The 26277-nt window shown below is 40.7% G+C and overlaps 1 protein-coding gene across 2 annotated transcripts in view; it reads right to left on the reverse strand.

The window, feature by feature from the left end:
- XRCC5 (X-ray repair cross complementing 5) overlaps positions 1–26277 on the reverse strand; it is a 156447-nt gene that overhangs the window by 54423 nt on the left and 75747 nt on the right. The window contains exons 4-9 of one of the 2 annotated variants that reach the window (XM_068127466.2): positions 14502–14547; positions 9876–9998; positions 4168–4320; positions 2125–2239; positions 972–1110; positions 656–768 (exon numbers count right to left, since the gene is read on the reverse strand). In XM_068127466.2, coding sequence (XP_067983567.2) covers positions 656–768; positions 972–1110; positions 2125–2239; positions 4168–4320; positions 9876–9998; positions 14502–14547 — 689 coding nt within the window. The remainder of the gene's footprint in view (positions 1–655; positions 769–971; positions 1111–2124; positions 2240–4167; positions 4321–9875; positions 9999–14501; positions 14548–26277) is intronic. The other variant, XM_078785549.1, reaches the window with a different exon arrangement.

Raw genomic sequence — 26277 nt, forward strand, 5'->3', positions numbered from 1 at the left:
TCGATTTTGGTGAAGATCCGGATTCGGCTACTAGAATTTTTAAAGTGATTCTTCACCATTGGGAGACAGGGCCAAAAACAATACATAACAGGATATCTCAAAAAGTTGTGGACGGATTTGGACGAAACTTGGTGGACTGGTTGGGTATCCGACAAGGACAAATAGATTCGATTTTGGTGAAGATCTGAATATGGATTCGGATATGAGAATTTTTTTTTTTTTAAGTGATTCTTCACCATTGTGAGATAGGTCCAAAATGATACATAGCAGGATAACTCAAAAAGTTATGGACGGATTTGGATGAAGCTTGTTGGATAGGTTGTGTGTGACAAGGAAGAATCGATTCGATTTTGGTGAAGATCTGATTATGGATTCGGATATGAGAATTATTTAATTTTTAAGTGATTCTTCACCATTGAGTGATATGGCCAACCAGGCGGAGGTATGCTCTCTACTGAGTTCCATTCTAGTTGTGTTTGATTTCAATTGCATATGAGAAGTTGATTGCGAAAGCAAAAGTAAAATGATTTTTTTTCCTTTGTATTATTTTTGGAACAAAGTCAAAATATGATCAGAAATGGAAAAACTTTCCAACTTTCAATATAAAAAAAATTAGATTATAAATGTCTTAAAGAATATAATTGTATTCTCGCACTTGAGCAGCTGTGGAGAAGCCAAGAACTGAGAAGCATTTCCCATCAGTTTTGTACTTCAACTGCTGTTCATCTGCCAATGCAAATGGGATGATGTCCCTGCCATAACGATAACCTGCGCAAAGCCACAAACAACGTTGTCAAGGAACTTCGAAAAAGGCAATGTAACCATAGTTAAAGTATTGGAATTACATTTTATGTGATCAATATGTTTGGAAAGTTATCCAGGATAAACCGGATAGCAAGTTAATCAATGTTGGGAGGACTGATTAACAAGAAAGTGGTTTTAATACGAGTCTCAAATGAAGCATTTCTCACCCTGAATGAGGTCATCTTTCTTCACCTCAGTCTCATCCTCATCGTCCAAACAATATACATGCTCACGCTTTACATCATCTGAAAGCCGAGACTCTGCATGCACTGTAGTCCAAGATTTCCGTGGTGTCTCCTCTGTGACCTGCACATGGCAACATGTGATGAGGGACGATGACCTAATTTGGTGTGTGAAAGATACATTGTGTGAGAATTTCACCTGAAATGTGAAATGTAACAGTTTGGGTCATGAATATATGAAAGAGTTTAATTATACAACAATTGCAGGCATGCAGGAACTGAATGAGGAGGATTGCGGGAATGAAGAGGATGGATAGAAGGAGGATGCATGAAATGAGGGAGGAGAGATTGGTGTGCATATGAGCTTGATGGGGGAGATTGGTAAAAAGCCGGCTGAAGTCAGCTGGACACAATGCAGATGGAGGAAGAATGGCAAAGAGAGCGAATAGGTTGAGGGAGCAAGGTAGGAGGAATAAGAAGTGGACCACGTGTGAGAGGGGAAGATTGCGTGAGGAAGGCTATCAATAAGGTGCGGGTGGTTGGAGAGTGGAGAGAGTTGGCTGAGGACAGAGGGAAGTGGAGGCGTATCGTAGTCAAGGCATGATTAGAAGCTCGGTACCATTGGACCACACCACTTATAAAGGGAAGAGAAGGAGAAGATGAATAATGAGCAGGGGGGAAAAGTTTGATTGAGATAAGCGACCTTGAAGCTACTTGAATTTCTGCTACCAATGACCTTTTGAAAGATGTGGTGGCATTATGTTTGGGGTTTGATGCACTCCAACCTGTAGTCTCTGGTTGGGGACTGTTCAGCTGCTCCAACAATATGTGCCTGCAACCATCAAACATACACGTCTACAGGATGTTCAGGGCCCAAATACTGTACTCCTCATCCCCAAGGTATTGGTGGAGTATTGGACATTAACCAATCACATGAGAGGCTGTGGAAAGTCTCCAGCCATGGACATTAGGCCGGAGTGCATTAAACTAAAGTTTATTTTCCTGACTGCAAACTTGTAAAGGTGGTGTTGTGGTATAATGCATGATGAATGTTCAACATTATTATTGGTTGTTCCACACACACAACCACTTTCTTGTAAGAAATTAAAGGCTCAAAACAGGTTAAAAGTTTACTTACCACTTTATAAGCGCTTATGGGTATAGAATAGTCGGACCCAATTGTCAAACAGCATTGCCAAGGGTAGGGCCTTTTCTCCAACTTCTTGAAAAAGGCAAGTTGCTCCATAACATATCTGAAATTTGTGGCACAGCTGTGACATAGGTCCTTCACACAAAAACACCTAATTTGTAATTCAAGAAAGTCCTGCAAGACGTCTCCATAGTTCAAAGACTAGACATATTTCAACCAAATGAAGCCACTGTTGGCTTACAACTTTATATTCCTGAAGGAAATGGGTGGAATCTTAGATACAGGAAATCATCAGGACGATCATACCTGTGTCATATAAATAACCCGTTAATTTATTGGTATGCGAGAAGGAGAGCGAGAAGCTATTTTCACAGTGGATACGAAATTGTCGACGATTACATTTGACATTTTGAATGCAACAAAATTGGTTTCATATCAGTCAGTTCACCTTTGCTCACTGAACAAAATTCACACACACACACACACACAAACACACACACACACACACACACACACACACACACACACACACGCCCAAACACACACACACACACACACACACACACACACACACACCACTGTTATATGAGACAAACACAGTCAGTGAGGTTGGAGAAAGTGTGCCGTCACTTCCCGGGGCACTCTCGGCAAACTCACAATCAGCGGAGCATTTCCTAAGGAAGAATTTCCAATTTCCTCCTCCCCATAGATGCCAACCTATGGGGCTTGTGCGTCCTCTTATTCCTTTAAATACTGAACCCCAAGCAAAGAAACAGCACGTGTACCTTTTTTAAGTCTTTGGTACAACTCAGCCTGTCATCCTTCCGAGGTCGGCAAATTGAGTACCAGCTTGCTGGGATGAATGATCCCGGTGCGTACCCCGATTTAGAATAGGTACACCGTATCCCTACGGATAAGGCAACTAAGGGTTGGCGTCAGGAAGGGCATCCGGCCATAAAAACATTGCCTCAAACAGGGAACCATGAGGCCATGGGGCCCACAAGGCCAACCCCCACTCTAGCGGGGAAAAATGGCCTTAAAACGATTTATTCATTCACAGCTGTACTCTGGTGTATGCAGTTGCTCTCATTGAAGAGGACAATCGTCTCCTGACAAGGGGTGAACAGTATTTGCTTCAAATTGTGACAGAACATCGCAAGAGGTTTCCCGATTGCAGAAAATCAACACTTATCGGGCAACAATGAGTGGCTGGCAACAATGGGTCACTGTGCAACCCCTAAAACTTGATGTATTCAAAAATATTTCACATACAGAAGTTTTACCTCAATACCAAAAAAATTTAAGGTTAAGAGTGAAACAATTCAATTTTTTTTTTCTTCCTTATTTGCCTATTTTTTTGCCTAAGAACCACCCTACTGTTGAGTGTGAAAAACCCAGCTGCAATGCAGTTGTTGACACACTCAAACCGGTGCGCCTGGCACGTACTACCATACCCTGTTCAAAGGTACTTAATTAAATCTTTTGGCTTGCCCAATCACCCTCTGAATGGCACACATACACAATCCACGTCTCAATTGTCTCGAGTCTTAAAAATCCTTCTTTAACCTGTCTCCTCCCCTTCATCTACACGAGTTGAAGTGGATTTAACAGGTGCAATCAAAAAGGGATCGTAGCTTTCACCTGGATTCACCTGATCAGTCCAGTCCATTGCATGGAAAGAGCAGGTGTTCCTAAGGTTTTGCACACTGAGTGTATCAGCAACGTTCCAAAGGGGGTGGAGACAAGGAAACAAATTCTGGATATTTTATGATGTTTAATATCAGATTAATATTGTTTGTCAAAGTAGATAAGCGGTTGACTCCCAAATCATTGGTGAATCTTGAAATGTCATGAATTTTTGAGTGAATCCAGGTGAATCCTTCTCTGCAGTAATCAAGACACCATGTTCATTAAACAAGCATACTTGAAGATTAAATGACCTACAAAACACACACACACACACACACACACAAACACACACACACTACTCAGCAACCGAGAAATTATTGACGGAAGTGGTTCATGCCTTACCGGAAAGTGTACACTTCATCTAAGCTGTCTAGGCCATCCGAGCCCTTCAGAATTTGCTGTACGACATTCAGGCCTTCCCTTTGCTGCGGACTCACATCGTAAGTCTCCTTGCCATCTCCTTGATTTCCCACTTTATCCAGTGGAAATGGAAGACTATAAAGAGCACACAAAAACGACTGAGCATTTAGCAATTCAAAGAGCACCTTGCCTAGATATACTGTTGTGGCCAAAAATATTGGCACAGTTTCCACTTTTTTCAAATAATGTACCATTTCTTCCAGAAAATTGTTGAAATTAAAACATCTTTTGGTATCGACATATGTATTTCTTTGGTTTGCAGTGGAACAAAAAGAAAAAAGCTGAAAGAATTCCTAAATCTTACCTTATTCCACACAGAAATCCTAAAATGGGCCGGACAATATTATTGGTACCTTTTAGAAGTTGTTAGAAATAATTAAATTTCAAGCAGGTGATTCTCCTTTACTTTGAAACCAAACTCACCTATGGTGAGTTGCAGGTGCCTGCAATATAAAAATAATTCATTCAACCAGTTTGAATAGAGAAAAAGAGTCATTCTGCTGTTTTGTGTCACTGTGTGTCCGGCAATGAGCATGGAGAAAAGAAAAGAAAACCCGAGAATTGTCTGAGGAGGTCAGACAGAAGATTGTAGCCAAGCATGGACAATCTCCAGGCTACAAGTCCATCTCCAGAGACCTTGATGTTCCTGTGCCCACTATACGCAATGCTATCAGGAAGTTTAAGGCCTATGGCAATGGAGCCAACCTCCCTGGACGTGGCCGCAAGAGAAAACTTGATAGAAGATTGCACGGAAGGATTATTCGAATGGTGGAGAAAGCACCTTAATCAACTGCTAAACAGATTCAAGCTGACCTTCAGACACAAGGTTCGACAGTTTCAACTCGCACCATCCGTCGCCAACTCAATGAAAGGGGGTTCTATGGTAGGAGACCCAGGAGGACCCCACTGTTGAGAGACAGAGACATAAGAAAGCCTGACTGGAGTTTTCTAAAACACACCTGAACAAGCCAAAATCCTTCTGGGAGAATGTCCTGTGGACAGATGAGACCAAATTAGAGCTTTTTGGTAAAGCACATCATCTCTATGTTTACAGAAAACAAAATGAAGCCTTCAAAGAAAAGAACACCTTCCCTACAGTCAAACATGGAGGAGGTTTAGTGATGTTTTGGGGTTGCTGTGCTGCCTCTGGCACTGGGTGCCTTGAATGTGTGCATGGCAACATGAAATCAGGAGATTACCAAGGCATTTTGAAGTGCAATGTTCAACCTAGTGTCAGAAATCTGGGTCTCCATCGAAGGCCATGGGTCTTGCCACAGGACAATGACCCCAAACACAGTTCAAAAAGCGTTCAAGACAAAATTGGTTCAAGACAAAACCCTGGACTGTTTTAAAGTGGCCAGCAATGAGTCGAGATCTAAATCCGATCATACACCAGTGGGGAGATCTGAAAACAGCAGTTGGGAGATGGCATCCTTCAAATCTGGGAGAACTGGAGCAGTTTGCATGAGAAGAGTGGGCCAAACTGCCAGTAGAAAGATGTAGGAAGCTCATTCATGGCTATAGGAAGCACTTGACTGTAGTTGTTTTGTCCAAAGGCTGTGCTGCCAAATATTAAATCTAGAGTGTCAATAACTTTGTCAATGCCATTTCTTTTTGTTTTCTGATTTAAAAGGATATATTAAGTTCTGAATCAAAAACAAAGGTTCTGTAATATTAACAGTGAAATAAAGAATTGTGGAGACCAAATACTTTTGTCAATTTCAACTTATTTTTCGAGAAAATTGTGAGTTCTTTGAAAAACGTGCAAGGGTGCCAATATTTTTTGCCACGACTGTATAAAATACATTAGATATGAACAATCTATATGTTTGTGTGGACTGACATATTCACCCACATGCAGATGGATTGCAATAGCCTCTCTGTGTGAGGCTAATAGACAGAGATAACAAAATAACAGCTTGAAGTTGGTAGAATCCTTAATCACCAAACTTGCAAGAATCACAGAACAAAAACACCAAACGAGATTTTTTTTTTGACCAAACAATATTTACCTCCGCCACCAAAGGTAGATAGAGGTTATGTTTTCACCCCTGTTTGTTTGTTTGTGAGCACAATATCTCAAATGGTTATGGATGGATTGGAATGAAACTTGGATAGGTTTAGTGTGTGACAAGTGTTACGGATTCGTCACTTCCGTTGTTGTGGTTTTCATCCACTGTAAACATTTTTGATTCCATGTACTATTATTGTTGTCGTAAGGGATAGAGATTACTATTTTCAAAAGGTAAAAAAGTTAATGTTTTAAATGAAACCGGACCCGGACAACGACGAAGAGAAGAGGAGGAGAAGGCGGAGCGAGTGAGTCGGACAAGAAGCCTAGCTGCTTCGAGGTCTGGAGCGAACGTTGGCGACCGAGAGTCATGAGTGAACTTTCGGTTTCCCAGGAAAGGCATTCCTGCGACAGAGTTGTTATCGCTGTGACAGATCAACATGCGTGGCAGGTTTTGCGGTCGATTCCGAGGAGAATCATCATAGTGCCGTTACGCCTCGAGAACGGGCCATCGGCCATTTTGACCAATTGCGCTTTGCGCATCGCTCAAGGTTTTTCACTTCGTTTCAACCATTTTCACCGCATTCAGACGTTAATCTGGTGTGCGTGTGTCACGTGACTTTTGAGTGGGAAATTTGCGGTTCGCCGATTTGGAGCCGTGGAACGTCCATACCCGAGGGTGTGATTTTCCAGTCGCCTTGAGGGCACCTTTGCGCAGCTTTGGCAGCGGGCTGTGACTGTCAACCCAATGGGATTCTGGTCTCGGTGCGACATCGTACGGACGATCACTGGAGTGGATCGACTTTGGCTTGAAGCCGGAATCAACTTTGGCTTGAAGCCGGGAATAGAGACATTGGGAATGTTCTTCTTTTCGCTCACTTGGAGCACAGTGAGTTATATTGTACGAACCTGATGGTACCATCATAGGAAATATATATTGGTTGTACAATTGATTACTATTGTTGTTGTAGTTATTCTTGTGTGATCTTAATACAATATTTGTTTGTTGGTAACAATTGGTGTGGCTTCACCATTGATCTTTGACATACAGAATAACACATCTTTCTGCCGTGACTCCTCTCGGGGCTCGGAGGTACACCGTGACCGGGGTTTGGCATGTAACACAAGTACAAATTGATTTGATTTTGATGAAGGTCTGAATGCAGATCTCGATATGATAACTTTTTTTAATTGTAAGTGATTCTTCACCTTTGAGAGATAAGATGGGGTCAAAAACTATATAAGGATGGTATTTTAAAAAGTTGTGGATCAGTTACAACAAAACTAGGTGGATGAGTTTGTTTGGTGACAAGATCAAGCCGATTAGATTTTGGTTCAAGTATCGATGCAAATCCAGCCTATCAGTGGGATACAAAACATAAACCTTTTAGCCTGGAGGCTCTACCGAGTGCTTTTCTAATTTAAAATATGTTTAGCGCTGAGAAAGGCCCTGCTCTCTTACTCCCACCCTCCGCACTTCTCATAGCTGTAACATTGGACCTTCTGAGCCTTTGCCCCTTTTTGGTATAAACCTTGAGTTTTTATTTTATTTCTATGTGGTCGAAGGCTCATGGAAGAGCTACAAAGTTGGTTATTATTTTGCCTTTTTAAAACTTTAGCACTCACATTTATGGTGAACTAGCTGAAAGCACCCGGCGTTGCCCGGGTTCTTTTTGAATGAATTTACTACTACAATTCAGCTTTTACTCGCGGCCGTAGAAGATCGACTACTATAATTCAGCTCAGCTTTTAATTGCGAAATGGGCCCAGCTCGGCCGAAGCGGCCTCGCCACCTAGCCGAAAACCTTCCTGGGGCCCGTCCCGACATTTTTGGTTATTTTTGAATGAATTTACTACTATAATTCAGCTTTTACTCGCGGCCTTAGAAGATTGCCCACTATAATTCAGCTCAGCTTTTAATTGTGAAATGGGCCCAGCCGGCCGAAGCGGCCTCGACCGGCCTCGCCACCTAGCCTATAACCTTCCCGGGACCTGTCCCGACATTTTTAGTTCTTTTTGAATGAATTTACTACTATAATTCAGCTTTTACTCGCGGCCGTAGAAGAATGACTACTATAATTCAGCTCAGCTTATAATTGTGAAATGGGCCCAGCCCAGCCCAGCCGAGGTGGGTCTCGACCGGCCTCGCCACCTAGCCTATAACCTTCCCGGGGCCCGTCCCGACATTTTTTGTTTTAGAGGTTTCCTCTATCTTTCACCGTTCAGGAGATTAGCACGTGCAGACAAACAAACAAACAAACAAAAACTTTCTTTTATATATACATAGATATAGAACGTGATGAAATGAAACGACCTGCTTTTATTCTACACATCTGCCCATTCACAATCCCACAGCCTGCAGCTTTGTGGCGGCTTTTTATGAATGACATTTCAAAAACATTTTGCACAATGGAATTTTTCTGTATCGGCAAGATTAGCGTCGTCGCCGAAGATGTTAGCGTTGGAGTTAAGCATTTTGTTCATATGGTTTTCCTGTTAAGAAATACAATGCCCTCATGTATCACTAAGATTTGAAAACACCAAACCATTTGGAAGACTGCCTGAGATGCAAATGAGGGGCAAACTATTACGGCCAACATTATTCAAATCCGAAAAAGCTCCTTGTAATGATATTTGTTAAAAATATTAACTCCAGAGAGATCTCAGTGAAGTACGATCATAATCAGTTTTCCAAAGGACAAAAGCAAAGGCAATTTAGTTTGGCTATTGCATACAAGCAGTCGTTTAAACACGTTGTTTTGTCATTAATTTATTACAGATCCCACGAGGACAAATTATTAGTATGCACTTCTGTCCAATCTTTCAGTTGGAATCATTCTACTTCCTCCCAGTGGGAAGGAGGTGTCCAGTGCTTTGGTAACACTTTCCTCAAACCGATAAATCACGTATCCAACGGTGGAGACACACAGAACACTCAATTCTGGAAAGAACATCTGCTTTGAATGCCCAGGAGAAGGAGAATGGAAAAGCATTCTGCTAACCTGCTTAAAATGTGCAATGAATTGCATCTGCTCACGGCAGGAGTTCCATCAGTTTGCTTGGACAAAGCACTGATTTGGAACCATGAGGGCAAAATACACATTCAATTCGACAGCACAATACGCTAGTTCATCTTGTTAGGAGAAGCAGAAAACTCTGCACGATAAACATCATCTAATATTCTAGCTCAACAGGCCTCGATCATTTTTGCAAACATGGTTTTCATTTGTTTCCTGTAAGTAATCATTCGGGATGTGCAGTATAGAGTTTCATTAAAATGAAGTCCGAGACAAATTTGGTTAAACCAATAGACAGATTTAATGGTCGGATTTAATTAAAGAAACTGATTTTTTACGGAAGTTGTCTCAAATATCTCCTCTGAACGACGCTTTTGCTGCATTTTGAAATCCGGCAAATCACACGTCCCTAGAGGGTAAAAGCTGGCAATGAAATGTTTAAATCCCTCAAATGATTTTCCATGAGCCTCAAACTTTGTACTTAAAAAATAAAGTGGTGATAAATAAACCATACATACTGAAACAAGTCATTTATAAACTACTAAATGTGGCGAATCAGTATGCGAGGTGGATATAGCATTATAGCAATCACTCGTACGTACAAGAACTGCAGCATTATTCCAAGCTTATTCAAATTGGCCACGATAATGTCGAGGTTGTCGGTGTCTGCTGTGCAGCTGAGGTCAGACAGCATGCATATGCACATCCTCTCAAACTTCTTGCCTCTGGGGAATGCAACAAGTGGTGTTTTCTTGCAGCTTAAAAACACAAATACATAATTACTGCAGACGAAGAAGAGCAAAAACACCTGCCACTTCAAAATAGCTTTCTACCAGAAATACTAATGGCATTACAAACATTAGCTAAAGTTATCCCCAGATGGTGGTGGATGAGTGGTGGTTGATCTAATCAACAGTTTAATATGAGTGATTGTCAAAAGAGAAATGAATGCACATTATGTTTGTGCACTTAAAAAACATTGTGATAAAGAAACCGTACATACTAAAACAAGTCATATCATTACAACCACAAATTAATAAATAATAAACAAGTCATGGCATTACAACCACAAATTAATAAATAATAAACAAGTCATGGCATCACAACCACAAATTAATAAATAATAAACAAGTCATGGCATTACAACCACAAATTAATAAATAATAAACAAGTCATATCATTACAACCACAAATTAATAAATAATAAACAAGTCATGGCATTACAACCACAAATTAATAAATAATAAACAAGTCACATCATTACAACCAGAAATTAATAAATAATAAACAAGCCATGGCATTACAACCACAAATTAATAAATAATAAACAAGTCATATCATTACAACCACAAATTAATAAATAATAAACAAGTCATATCATTACAACCACAAATTAATAAATAATAAACAAGTCATATCATTACAACCACAAATTAATAAATAATAAACAAGTCATGGCATTACAACGACAAATTAATAAATAATAAACAAGTCATATCATTACAACCACAAATTAATAAATAATAAACAAGTCATGGCATTACAACCACAAATTAATAAATAATAAACAAGTCATGGCATTACAACCACAAATTAATAAATAATAAACAAGTCATATCATTACAACCACAAATTAATAAATAATAAACAAGTCATATCATTACAACCACAAATTAATAAATAATAAACAAGTCATGGCATTACAACCACAAATTAATAAATAATAAACAAGTCATATCATTACAACCACAAATTAATAAATAATAAACAAGTCATGGCATTACAACCACAAATTAATAAATAATAAACAAGTCATATCATTACAACCACAAATTAATAAATAATAAACAAGTCATATCATTACAACCACAAATTAATAAATAATAAACAAGTCATATCATTACAACCACAAATTAATAAATAATAAACAAGTCATATCATTACAACCACAAATTAATAAATAATAAACAAGTCATATCATTACAACCACAAATTAATAAATAATAAACAAGTCATGGCATTACAACCACAAATTAATAAATAATAAACAAGTCATATCATTACAACCACAAATTAATAAATAATAAACAAGTCATATCATTACAATCACAAATTAATAAATAATAAACAAGTCATGGCATTACAACCACAAATTAATAAATAATAAACAAGTCATATCATTACAACCACAAATTAATAAATAATAAACAAGCCATGGCATTACAACCACAAATTAATAAATAATAAACAAGTCATATCATTACAACCACAAATTAATAAATAATAAACAAGCCATGGCATTACAACCACAAATTAATAAATAATAAACAAGTCATGGCATTACAACCACAAATTAATAAATAATAAACAAGTCATATCATTACAACCACAAATTAATAAATAATAAACAAGTCATATCATTACAACCACAAATTAATAAATAATAAACAGGTCATGGCATTACAACCACAAATTAATAAATAATAAACAAGTCATGGCATTACAACCACAAATTAATAAATAATAAACAAGTCATTGCATTACAACCACAAATTAATAAATAATAAACAAGTCATGGCATTACAACCACAAATTAATAAATAATAAACAAGTCATGGCATTACAACCACAAATTAATAAATAATAAACAAGTCATATCATTACAACCACAAATTAATAAATAATAAACAAGTCATATCATTACAACCACAAATTAATAAATAATAAACAAGTCATGGCATTACAACCACAAATTAATAAATAATAAACAAGTCATGGCATTACAACCACAAATTAATAAATAATAAACAAGTCATATCATTACAACCACAAATTAATAAATAATAAACAAGTCATATCATTACAACCACAAATTAATAAATAATAAACAAGTCATGGCATTACAACCACAAATTAATAAATAATAAACAAGTCATGGCATTACAACCACAAATTAATAAATAATAAACAAGTCATAGCATTACAACCACAAATTAATAAATAATAAACAAGTCATAGCATTACAACCACAAAGTGGTTTCCAGTTCAGATATTTTTACACCTGTTCGTCAAATCTGCTGTTGCCACTTCAACCTAATTAAAACCATGTTTTGCAAACTGGATTCATCGTGTTTTTCTGTTGCATCTTCATTCCCGTGTTGCTGTTATATCCGGTCCAATCTTTCGTGTTAAATCGTATCTTGTGCTGTACATGTCAAATTCTTTTTTCGTGTTGTTCAAGGCCTACTTTAGCTCCGCCTTGTGTAGCAACTGTGAAAATCGTGACCTTTTTGTCTCCACATTGCTCATTTTGCTTATTTGTTCCCAAATATTTTACTTCTACCTGCTCAACATTATCCTATTTCCCCTCCTCACTTAGAAAACAAAAACAAACAAACAAAAAAACAAAAGAAACATTATTTTTCCACTCCACAGTGATGTCATTCTACTTTAATTTTCATCTGCCTGTACTTCCTGTATTCCATTATTTTCCCCCCTTTTCTCAATATTTTGAATATAAACGGTTCTTCCTTTAAAATAATTTCAAAAAAGCTTCACTTTCCTTACTTCTCCATAAGGAGTGCCCCACGTGTTCTTAATCTTCACTACGATGTATTCCTCTTCATTGCCTTCTTCTTCACGAAGATTATTTTCCAAAGTTGTCTGTCATCCAAGTGCTTGCCGTTCTCCCACACCAATAGCACCATCTTTCCTGTTCCTTATATGAAAATTCTTACCTCCCATTCATATTTATCTCCATTTATACAATTTGGAATCAGCATCCCTCCACTTCATATCCCCCCCCCACCCCCCCCTCAAAGCTTCATGTCCCACCTTTCTGCATCCCTCCTCACCACATCCTCAATCCTTCCACCTCACCCTACCCCCATTTTGCACCCTCGCAATGCCTCATCCCCTGTCCCTACCTGTGTGGACCTCAAACATCCAAGGTCTCCATTCCAACCTGACAGAGCTATCAATGCAGACCACTGCCAATAAACCGGACATCATCTGTTTAACAGAATCCTTCATCCCACAGGATGTCCCTGACTTCTTAGTGTCTCTCCCCGGATATTGTCTTCTCCAATTTGATAGGCCCGAATACCACCCCGGCAGAAGAGTTGCACTTTACATCAATAACTCAATTTCTCACTGCCCTTGTATTGATTTTACACCTCCCAACCCACAGAAGTACTTTGGCTGCAACTTCCCGTCTGCTCTCTTGTTTGTCGGTGTCTTGTACCTTCCTCTGAACAGTGACTACTCCATCTACATCTACATTCTCTCTCCCACTCTCTCCCTGACAACAATGACTAATGTTTAACCACACATCCCAACTCTCTCTTCCTCACATGTGGTGATTTAAATTGTCACCATGCGAATTGGCTCGGTGTTGGTACCTCTCTCACCAGCCATGGCACTTCAGCAAAGGACTTATGTGACTCCTGACTCAATCTGTGAACTTTTCGAAGAGGGATGCAAATCCTCCCTTCTGGACTTGGTGATGACAAATTTCCCTGCAAATGTCACCTGCTCTTCCTCTGCCCCAATTGGTTCATCTGATCATGTGCTTGTGAAATTCAGCATCTCTCTGGCAATTCTCACAGAGCTGCCTCGGCCCCGGCAAGTCTGGCATTTCACTCAGGCAGTTTGTCAGGAACTACAAGCAACCATCTCTCTTCATGATTGGTCTCCAATATCTATTGCCCCTGATATTAACTCAGCCTGGGAATTCTTCCACAGAAAACTTCTCTATCTTATGCACAGATCCATCCCATCTCATCATCGGTTATCATACCCTTCTTATCACCCATGGCACACTGAATCTTGTGGTGAGGCAGTTGCTCTGAAACAACTTGCCTTCTCTTCCTGGAAAGAAAACACGACCCAAGGCAATATCAGCACATTCGACAAAGCCCACAAGTGTGGTTTTTTCTTCCTCAGAGTTTACTGCTGCATCCATGTTGTCCACCCCGTGCATCCTCTCCTAGCCCCGATTCCTCCCCACACCTATTTTTTGTCCAGGTCTCCCTCTATTTTGTCTTTCAACCCTGCAGTTGGTGTTCCCCATCTCTCTTCTGTTGGTTTTGTTACATTGCATCCTGTTCGGTTCAGTGATATAACTCTTCCATGAAATATCAACATTGTATATTTTAAAAATCTGATGTGCAGCTTTGCAGATAAACAGGCTGATGGGCAATTTATAAAGTGCGTTCACGAATACTTACGATGATCTTTGCAGGACATCCATGCTTACCACGAGGGCATCCAGGACTGCATCATTGAATGTTAAGGCTGAATAATTTAAGGGTGGCATACAAGATAGCACAAACAAAGCAAAAACATGCAAAAATGCCCACCAAAACATCTACAACACAACAACAACAACAGGCATTTTAAGGCCATTTTCCCTGCGAGAGCGGGGGTAATAGCCTTGCGGTCCCCATGACAATCTTCTCCATTTTGCCCTATTTTCTGCATCTCCCCTTGTTAACCCCCTTGCCCGCATTTCTTCTTCCACCATCTTCAACCAAGTCGTTCTCGGTCTTCCCCGTCCTCTACTTCCTTCTACATTCATTTCCATCACTCTTCTCAACCAGTCACTTTCATCCTTCCTCAACACATGACCAAACCATCTCAACCTGTTCCTCTTCACAGCATCAATCACAGGCTCTATTCCCATCATCTTTCGCAATTCATCATTTGTCTTCCTCTCTCTCAACGATACTCCACACATCCACCGAACCATTCGCATTTCCACCAGTTCCAGCCTTCGTTGCTGCTCTACATTCATGACCCATGTCTCGCTCCCATAAATCATAACACTTCTCACACATGCAGCAAACACCTTTCCCTTCAACTTCAGCTTCAACGACACTCCCCTCCTCGTCAGCACGCCACCCAGTTCCCGAAACATCCACAGTCTAACAATAATCCAATCTTCTTTTGTATGCAGCACAATGCTGCAGGTAGCATCATTTGCTGGGACACATCTGTGCTGCTGATGCGAATGGTTCGGTGGATGTGCATCTGTTCGGACACATCTGTGCATGCATCTGTGCCCCATCGAGGATAGAGCAGAAATTTGGATTTTGACTGTGGTGTTGCTGATAGCTTGCCTGCTCTTCACAGAGGACACTGTGGGATCTAGAACGTCCATTAACCAATGCCGGATGGCAGGGAGACCAGTTCAACGTCCATCTGGGGGACGGTATGCACATTCATGAATTACCCTGTATGTGAAACACTGAGACGAGAGTTTGTAGCTGGGTCGAGGTCCCAACCCAGGCTAGACAGCTCAGAAGCGACTGTGCATACCTCAAATACCTATTTCTAAATAGTGTAAACTCACAAATTATCGTATCTGGATCTTCACCACAATCAAATCAATTTTGTACTTATGAAGCACACAACCTGTAAACCAAGCTTCGGCCAAACCCGTCCATAATTACCTGCTCACAGACAAACAGACTAAACAGTAAATATTCCGTTCTTTCATAACCTCCACAGAAAAGAAATATGCACCAGCTCGGCTTGACACTACAACCCACACTTATAAGCATCATCCAGAAGAATGTATCATATATCTATTTGTTCCCTCAATCGCCTCAACCAATCTCTGGGGGATCAGATACAACTTTAATGCCATATTCAGGTCAGGAAGAGCTCATATAAATTGTCTGTTCTCACTTGACAAAGAGGGAGTTGGTGGAATCTGACAGGGGTTTCAGTATTTGGTTAGGCCAATGCCATGTGTCTAGCCCCACGGAGCTCGATTTTTCATTTTCGCCCCAAGGTCAAGGTCACAAGGTCACGAAATTTAGAAAAGTCGATTTTTGATGGTTTTATTACACTGTTCGCTTCCTGATAGGGTGAAATGTCGTACATGATCTTATATTATCACATACATCATGAAATACAAGTTGTCCAACAAATTTCAGAATCTTCGACCTTTGAAGGTCACAAAGGTCAAAGTTTCAAAGTTGTCGGAATCGAACCGAATTTTCGGTATTGTGCAGCTAACTAAGCTCATAACTGATTATACATTCTTTTCTATCTCATTTCAAGGTCAGTAACCTTCGTTTTGACATTTCAAGGTCACAAAGGTCAAATTTTCAAAGTTGTCGGAATCTAACCGAATTTTCGGTATTGTGTAGCTAACTAACCTCATAACTGATTATACGTTATTTTCTATCTCATTTCAAGGTCAGTAACCTTCGTTTTGACATTTCAAGGTCACAAAGGTCAAATTTTCAAAGTTGTCGGAATCGAACCGAATTTTCGGTATTGTGTAGCTAACTAGTCTCATAACTGATTATACATTATTTTATATCTCATTTCAAGGTCAGTAACCTTCGTTTTGACATTTCAAGGTCACAAAGGTCAAATTTTCAAAGTTGTCGGAATCGAACCGAATTTTCGGTATTGTGTAGCTAACTAACCTCATAACTGATTATACATTATTTTCTATCTCATTTCAAGGTCAGTAACCTTCGTTTTGACATTTCAAGGTCATAAAGGTCAAATTTTCAAAGTTGTCGGAATCGAACCAAATTTTCGGTATTGTGGACCTAACTAACCTCATAACTGATTATACAGGGCGAGTCAAAAGTAGCGCCGGATTTCTGTTTTTTCGGCCATCAGATTCTTTCTGGGATGTCATGTTGTTAATAATTGTCAGGTATAATTGTTGTTAATAATTGTTGTTAATAATGTTGTTGTTGTTGATAATAAATATTGTTAATATTGTGAATAATAAATAATTGTTAAAAAATAGAAATCTGGCGCTACTTTTGACTCACCCTGTACATTATTTTCTATCTCATTTGAAGGTCAGTAACCTTCGTTTTGACATTTCAAGGTCACAAAGGTCAAATTTTCAAAGTTGTCAGAATCGAACCGAATTTTCGGTATTGTGTAGCTAACTAGTCTCATAACAGATAATACATTCCTATTTATATATTTTCAATGTCGATTTTTACCTTTGTCATTGAATACCGCTCGCTCGTGAACCATCGTCGTCTCCTGACTTGTCTTGTTTTTATCCTCTTGCACCGGCGACGCAGAACGCTAGTTCTGTGCTTGAATTAGCAACTATGTATGAAAACCTCGAGTCCGTTTCAACTTCATGCATTTGCAAAGTATAGGACTTCACTCAAGATCAGTAAAAATGTCAAAATCTATTTATTATTTAACAACAAGCACCCACCGTCCCTCCACCACACCACCCCACACCCCGTGACAGCTTACCATCAAGAAAGGAAGTGTGCTGGAAGAAGGTATCTTTAAAATAGCAATCTATTTGCCGAGTGTTTTACAAACCATATGTGGAAAATAAGAGATGAGAACACAAACACTAAAAACGCCCAAACCGTTGCAATACAAAATGATTAAGTGAGGTGCCGACATTTGCCAAGCACGTGCAAAAATACAAACACGCGCTTTTCATTGTCCACCAGAGGCTTAGAGTATGCCTGTTACGAGCCGGCTCCGACAAAGGCATCCTTGCTTTGCCGTGATCAAAACAGGACTTCCCGGATGTCTGCTGAGACACCAGATATGCGGGGTCATTTGGACAAAAGGGTCAAATGCTGTCATTTCACAGGCCTCCAGATGTGTCAAACTGAGGCTCCACAATTCTCATCAAAAGTTATTTGTGGTCTCTCTTGTTGTCAATAAAGGCGACAAAATAAAAATTGATCTTATACACAGACTGCTCTGTGATATGTCTGATCATATTGGGAGAGGAGAATGGAAGAGGGATCAAAGGTCAATTTATATCCATAGTTTTGTCAAGTTACAAAAATAGATTCATTATATTGCAGCATATTGCAACTTGTGAAACATTACATACGAATATAAAGCCCGTCAAAAATGGCAGGATGGAACAGTTTTTGACGGCACAGCCACGTGGGCATGCCAAAGTCTGAAGTCTGGGCCAATGTCGTTATGTATGTTTGTTTGTATGTGACGAAAACGTCTTCTTCTTCTTCTTCATAATAAAATTAACACCCGCTAAATTAACCCTCTTAATTACGTTTAGACTGCTCAGACCCACCCCTCAGATCTTTGACGACCCTACAATTCTCCCAAGACCCTTAAGACAACCAAGACACCTGAAGACCCAAAATACCCTGAAAGACCCAAAACACCCCAAAGACCCAAAACACCCCAAAGACCCGAAACACCCCAAAGACCCGAAACACCCCGAAGATCCGAAACACCCCGAAGACCCGAAACACCCCGAAGACCCGAAACACCCCGAAGACCCGAAACACCCCGAAGACCCGAAACACCCCGAAGACCCGAAACACCCCGAAGACCCGAAACACCCCGAAGACCCGAAACACCCCGAAGACCCGAAACACCCCGAAGACCCGAAACACCCCGAAGACCCGAAACACCCCGAAGACCCGAAACACCCCGAAGACCCGAAACACCCCGAAGACCCGAAACACCCCGAAGACCCGAAACACCCCGAAGACCCAAAACACCCCAAAGACCCAAAATACCCAAAACACCCTGACGATCCAAAACACCCTGATGATCAAAAACACCCTGATGATCAAAAACACCATGATGATCAAAAACACCCTGATGATCAAAAACACCCTGATGATCAAAAACACCCTGATGACCCCAAAGACCCTCAAAGATCCTTTAGACCCAAAATACCCTTAAATACCCCGAAGAAACCCCCGAACCAAAATACCCCAAAGACTCTTAAAGACCCAGAGGAAACAAAAGACCCTTAAGACCCAAAAGCCCCTGAAGACACCGAAGACCCAAAAGACCCTGAAGTTCAAATCCACCCCAAAGACCCCAAATACCCTTAAAGGCCCAGATAATCCAAAAGACCAAAATGGCCCTGAAGACCCAAAACACCATGAAGACCCAAAAGACACCGAAATGGTCAAAGATGCCTCTCCCTCTGAAACAACGTGTGGTGAGGCGCGCGGAGCTCGCCGAGTCACGCTAGTTTGTCCAATATACTACTGCTTTACGCACATTAAAACGTTTCGATCACAATTGAAGACCATAGAATTATAACCAGGCTAAGTCACATTTTTATAGATATTGAGTTAGTGACATTTTTACATAAAAGATGGCTCTCTCCATTGTCTAAAACCACTACCTGGGTGATATCTGTATCATGGCCTGAACTAGAACCGAGTAAATAGGTCAAAATACAGAATTACATTCAGGCTAAGTCCACCTATGTGACTTAGCCTGGTTGTAGTACTCAACGTGAAGTGGGCACATGGCTCATGCCTGTCAGCCATTTTGCTGAAGTCAGCTTAGCTCATGTTTTTATGACCTGATACATTTCATATAGTAAGGGAAACATATGAAAATCTGTTAACTAAATTGTTACCAAAAAATTTCTTCACCAATATGTTTGTAAAGGTGTGTAATAACATGTGTTAAAATGTTGAAGGTCAACACCCGTGGGAAACCCAGAAAAAAAGCTGTTGAATTCGGGTACCGAAAAATTATTTTCGAGAATTTTTATTTTTTTTAATCGGCCCTTAAGTAACTTATGAGGGGTCAAATAAGGGTTTTTCATGATTCTGAGTTGATTGTTAACATTTATATTTCACCACAGACACTCCTTTGTGGAAAAATAATTTCTAAATATATCTCATTTTCTACTTTGCAGGACATGGAGTCTAGCAATATGGATGAAGACGTTACTCCACCTGTGCTCAATTGCTTCATCTGTGCACGCTCGGATACACCAGCTGAAAGGCTCATACAGGCAACTCCAAAGGGATACTCAACTTTATTGAAACAAGCAGAAACTGTCGAAAATGTTACTGTTGTGGAACGTATGAAGGAGGCTCAAAAGGAAGGAAAACTGAGGTACCACCAGAAGTGTAAAAATGATCTGTACAACAACTTTGTTGCAACCACCAATAAGTCAGCTCAAGCATCAAAGGCAGAGAAAGAGTCATCAAAGTTGAAGAGAAGACGCACTACTTGTGAGTTCAGTTCATCAACTGGCTGCAGTTCTAGAAGATCACAGTCAGTTGACCTCCTGTATAAGGATGTATGCATTCTTTGCAACCAACCAGCCCAGCTCTACAAAAATAATCCAGCACAAGCTAGAAAGAAATACAGAGTGCCAGATAATTTGACTGCAGATACACTGAAGGCAAGCTTGCTGAAGACAGCACGGAGTCGCGGGGATGACTGGGGCACTGAAGTCACTGGACGCCTGGAAGGGATCAACGACTTGGTAGCAGAAGAAACACTGTACCATTTGCGATGCAAACTTATGTTTGCGAGAGGTGACAGTTTGTCCAAGACTGATGAGGAAGGAAAAAGGAAGAGAGGACAGAGGAGTATTGATGAGGAGCGAGAGGCAGTTTTTATTGAATTCTGCGAATGGTTAGACTCAGAATTAGAGCATGGGGTAATGAACATGGACCAAGTCCATGAAAAGCTGCAGGAGTTTGATCAGTCAACCCCCGACTCTGATTCTGCAACTGGTCCTGACGGCATCAGCCCACGGGTCCTAAAATCATGTTCTTCTGCTCTTTCACTCCCTCTTTCTGTTCTCTTCACCCTCTCTTTTGCTCAAGGTCATCTGCCATCTGCTTGGAAATCAGCCAACATCACCGGTTTGCACAAAAAAGGTGCAAAAACAGATCCCAGCAACTACAGACCAATCAGCCTTCTCCCAATTATCAGCAAAGTCATGGAATCCATCATTGCTTCAGATATTAAATCTTTCCTCTTCTCCAATGGCTTGATCTCTGATCATCAATTTGGTTTCAGACCTGGTCACTCTACTCTGGACATGCTGCTTCTGCTTTCTCAACAATGGATGGAGGTCCTCAATGCCAAACAGGAAATTAGAGCTGTCTCCCTTGACATTTCACGTGCCTTCGATACGGTCTGGCACCCTGCTCTGCTCACCAAACTCTCCTCCTTTGGTATCCATGGAAATCTCCACGCATGGCTGGCGGACTTCCTCTCTGGTCGTAGTCAACGTGTGGCCCTGAATGGGTTTCTCTCATCTCCTCTTCCTGTTCAGGCTGGAGTTCCCCAAGGTAGTGTTCTGGGCCCTGTGCTTTTTCTGGTCTTCATCAATGATCTCTCTGACTCTCTTGAAAATCCTCTCTATCTCTTTGCTGACGACTCTACTCTCTGTCGCTCCATTCCTCATCCCTCAGATCGGCAGTCTGCAGCCTCCTCACTCTCTGCAGACCTGGACAAAATCACAGACTGGTCAAACAAGTGGAACATGTCTTTCAATCCTGACAAATCTCACACTCTTACAATGTCTCTCCGAAAGGACCGACTGGACAACCCTCCCATCTACTTTCTCAACAATCCTCTCCAAGAAGTTCTGTCGCTCAAGCTTTTGGGTCTCACTATCTGCCATGATCTTTCTTGGGAAAACCACATTTCCAAGCTGGCCTCCAAAGCCAGTCGCCGACTGGGCATCCTCCGTCGTGCGAAGTCCTTCCTTGGCACACCTGAGCTCCTCACCACATACAAGGCTTTCATCCGCAGCTCAATGGAATACTGTTCCCCCCTCTGGGCTGGTGCTCCTGCCTCACACCTTGCTCGGCTTCACGCTGTTGAGGCCAAAGCTTTCAGAATCATTGGAATCTCCTGCGATGTAGTCAACACCGAGGGCCTTTCACTCACTCACCGCAGGCAGGTTGGTGGTCTTTCTGTCTTCTACCGACTCCTCTCCGGCCTTGCTCCCCCAGCTCTCTCTGTGCTCTGTCCCCCCAATATTCCTTCAGGTCGCACAAGATCTGCCTGCAACCCTCTTATGGTTAAACTGCCAAAGTCTAGGCTCTCTGCTCACCTTCACTCTTTCATTCCCCTTTTCTCCCGCCTCTGGAACAAACTCCCCCACTCCCTTCAATCCCACTCCTCCCTCCAGGTCTTTAAAACAGCTGTTCACCACCATCTCTTATCTTCCCCCATCGAAAACCTTGATCTTTTCTACCCCCGGTAATTCACCCCAGAGTCCTTGCAGTGTTCATATGTTTTATTCCTCTCCCACCTCCCCACAAGTCCTCCCGATGTCCCTGCTCTCAAATGTTGTGTTGTGTCCTTCCCCCTCTTCCCCCTCTCTTTTGTGTCCTTCCCCCTCTCTCCCCATCTTGTCTGCCGCTCCTTGTTTTTTGTGTTTTGTGTGTCGGTTTGTCTTTTTGTGTGATTAATGTTAGCTCTTTCACGAGCCTCGATCTTGTATACAAAAAAAAAAAAGAAAAAAAAAAGAAGTCACCAGAGAAGAGCCTTTCTTATTCAAAGCATTGGCTAAAGATAAAACTTCTAGAGAAATACGAAGACACCTTGTATTTCACAACACAGGAAAGAAGGGCAGATGTACTCTGTCTCAAAGATGGCACCGACAATATTCTGCGAGAGCATCATGCTAATCTTGACCATGGAGATGAGAAGACTCAGATCATAAAGACGGCACTCGAGTTCATATCCAATGATATTGCCTTGATTGATTTAGGTCCAAAGTCATACCCCACCACACACAGTATGACTGACATCGATAGTCAGCTGACACTTGTTCCTGCAAGCCTTCAGATGTTCTTGAGACCGATTGTCAAGACAGACGAAAGAGTTGCCGTTTGGGGGCAGAATTTTATTAAGTCCTGTCGACCTCGGTCTGGAGTATTGCCACACCAAATGGGGCTTGCCATACAACTTGATCATAGATTTGGGTCAAAATGGATGCTCAACAAGTTCCACCGGCTGGGATACACCGAGTCTTACACGGAGACACAAAACTACAAATACTGCTTCCTTAATAGTAGGAGTGGAGATGATGTTCCAGATACTTCTGGCACTCTTGACACCATTGTGGAGGAAACCGATGAACAGATCAATGATGAGGTTGCGGTTGATGCTGCGCTTGAGGATCAATCAGTGATGACAGCCAAAGTGCCAGCCAGTGAACAACATGTTTCGGTACAACAATTCGGTACAACAATTCGGTACAACATGTTCTCAAGGAAGGCAGCGGCAGGAGTGATCAAACCAGAGACTCTACCTCCAACAGAGGGTGCAGCTGCACAACATTCACTCCGTGCCTACCTGCAGACCCGGGACTGGATCCTTCTACAGAGCATGTCTCTGAACCCCAGTGACTATGGATGGACAATAGGTGTGCATGGGTATGAGCCAGTTCCAACACTGGACCCCACGGCTCCTGAGGAGCTATTGCAGTTCACGAGCTGTAATTGTCATGGAGATTGCAGCAACCGGCGATGCAGCTGCAAGAAGAATGGGGTCACGTGCATCTCGGCCTGTGGAGTCTGTAATGGCATTGCATGCAGAAACTGCAGTCATGATGTTGTTGAGTCTGAAGAAGACATAGACAATGACTGTTGAAACTTCTGACATTGTGAATGAGAAATAACTCTTGAGTATTATATATGTATGTGAAATAAAAGCTACTTTGTGTGTAAATGTAAAAGTGAAAATATAAATGTTAACAATCAACTCAGAATCATGAAAAACCCTTATTTGACCCCTCATAAGTTACTTAAGGGCCGATTAAAAAAAATAAAAATTCTCGAAAATAATTTTTCGGTACCCGAATTCAACAGCTTTTTTTCTGGGTTTCGCACGGGAGTTGAACTTCAACATTTTAACACATGTTATTACACACCTTTACAAACATATTGGTGAAGAAATTTTTTGGTAACAATTTAGTTAACAGATTTGTGAAATATCTCATAAAATGCCCTTACTAATAAAATATAAAGGTAAGCTTAAATATAATATTTCATTTATCCTCTGGAAAGCAGAGAACACAAAATGCATCATGGTATATCTTCCATTTCGGGGAATACATTCATTTTCTTCAGATTGGACTTGGCCCGATTGTAATACTAGACAACATGTACAGGCAAATGTATTGAAAATCACATGATGTCCTATTCATAGTCAGATTCGTTGTCCATAAGGACGCAATTCTATATTTTAACTCTCACAAACCCAAGCTGATGAGCATGCATAGGCCTATAACAGACATACAGGTACTTTCAAGAAGTTCACCGCCCAGTATGATGCAAAAAGAGGTGCCTCAGAGGTATGCAGCTGTTTGGAAAAATACTTTCAGACGCATGAATCCAAACCTCGCTTGGTCTTATTTACTGATGGATGTCCTGGTCAAAATAAAAACAAAACTGTAATAGGTTACCTGCAACATCAGATAGAAACTGGACGTTTCGAAAGGATTGACCATTTCTTTTTGACCAGAGGACACACATTCCTGCCTAACGATAGAGATTTCGCCAGTATTGAAATATACAAAAGAAAAAGGACGGCCTTCGTTGTGGATGACTGTAAGGAAACCATCGAAAAAGCACGAGAACTCAATCCATTCAAAGTTGTAATGATGAAAATTGGCGAATTCAAAGATTACAAAGCATGGTTAGATAAGAAAGTCAAAGCTCAAATGAAAGATCAAACAGGGAACAATGTGCCTATCAGGAAACTGATGTGGTATTCGTATGGCATAAGTGAAGAGCTAGACTTTGGCTCCGAGCATTCCCGGCTCATACCTCATAAAAATGAGGTGTGGGCAAGGCACAGCTACAGTCAATTTGAGCCCTGGGTCAAGTTCAATCCATACAAAAGGAAAGCAAATGAGGCAGCCAACAATCCACAACAGAAATATCCTGATGGGCATGTTCCTCTTAAGCTAGAAAAATATAATGATCTTCAGAAACCAGTGAATAAGAATATCATAACCCTAGAACATCAGGATTTCTACCGAAATCTGCCACATGTTGGACATGTGCATCGCAAAAATGGCAACAATGATGAAAGTGACAGCGATGGTGACGATTACGAATACTGAATGAGGCCTTGTACTCCTGAACTACATGAATATCGACTAAACATTTAAACATGTTCATAATCTGAACGTTTCTAGTTATCTGAACATTTCTAGTTTTCTGAACATTTCTAGTTTTCTGAACGTTGGTCAAATAGTTACACTTTTATTGAATAAATCACTCATGATAAAATTACCGGTATATTTCTGTTCCTTGTGCTCTTTTAAACATTTACTAAGCAACGCCCACTTGTGTCAATATTACAAATGGGCCAAGTCCATTGTGACTTAGCTGGTTATAATATTAGCCGTATTGGGGTGTTGGAGTTTTGCCCTATTTTTATCCCATAGGAGTGATGAAAACATACATAACTGTTTCATTGAACCTTTTGGTGATGCAGGAATGAAACAAATATGATCACATAAACGTAAGTGAGCAATATAAACATAAAAATATTTTTCACGTTTTTCTCGAAATGACTAAACTGTGACTTAGCCTGGTTATAATTCTATGGTCTTGAATTGTAAATACGTTATCATTTCATGGGACACTGTATGAAGCCATGTGCAGGAGAAATAAATGAATGATGCTCTGATAATCTTCTTCTTCCTTCAAAAGTGGCACAAGGCTGCCGGGTATCATCATTGGCCGAGGGTGAGGCTGCGCCACTGATGCAGTGCCCTCTGTAGGTTAGGAAAGGAATTTTGAATGTGTTCAGGGTGCCAGCAACAGCTCGCCTAATCTTCGTGAAGAAGGACACCATTGGATCTTTAATGTCCACCAACCAATGTCGCAGTTTATAGCTGGGCCTAGATTCAAACCCAGGAAAGTGCACGTCCCTCGAGGTATAAGCTATTCTGTCAGCCTATGCTCTGCTAAATAATTAATAGGTGTGCAGAAAAATGCAAGACCAAACAGTGGTGCCAAAAACAAAAAAGGATGGCAGGGGATGCAGATGAAAGATGGTACGAAGCATATTGTATCATGTTGAAAGTAAATATGCAACTTTAGACGCTGAAAAACCAATCATATGCTAATGAATGACCAACAAAGAAAACTAAAGGTTTGGGCATTAATCACTAAAATGATGGTAATTCTAAAGAAACCAGTCAAAGATGTGGGTATACAGATCAGATGGTAACGTAATGCAACACCATAGCAACTTGCAGCTGTTTGG

Source organism: Myxine glutinosa, chromosome 10 (genome assembly GCF_964187855.1).
Source record: "Myxine glutinosa chromosome 10, kmMyxGlut1.1, whole genome shotgun sequence".
NCBI classification, from domain to species: Eukaryota; Metazoa; Chordata; class Myxini; order Myxiniformes; family Myxinidae; genus Myxine; species Myxine glutinosa.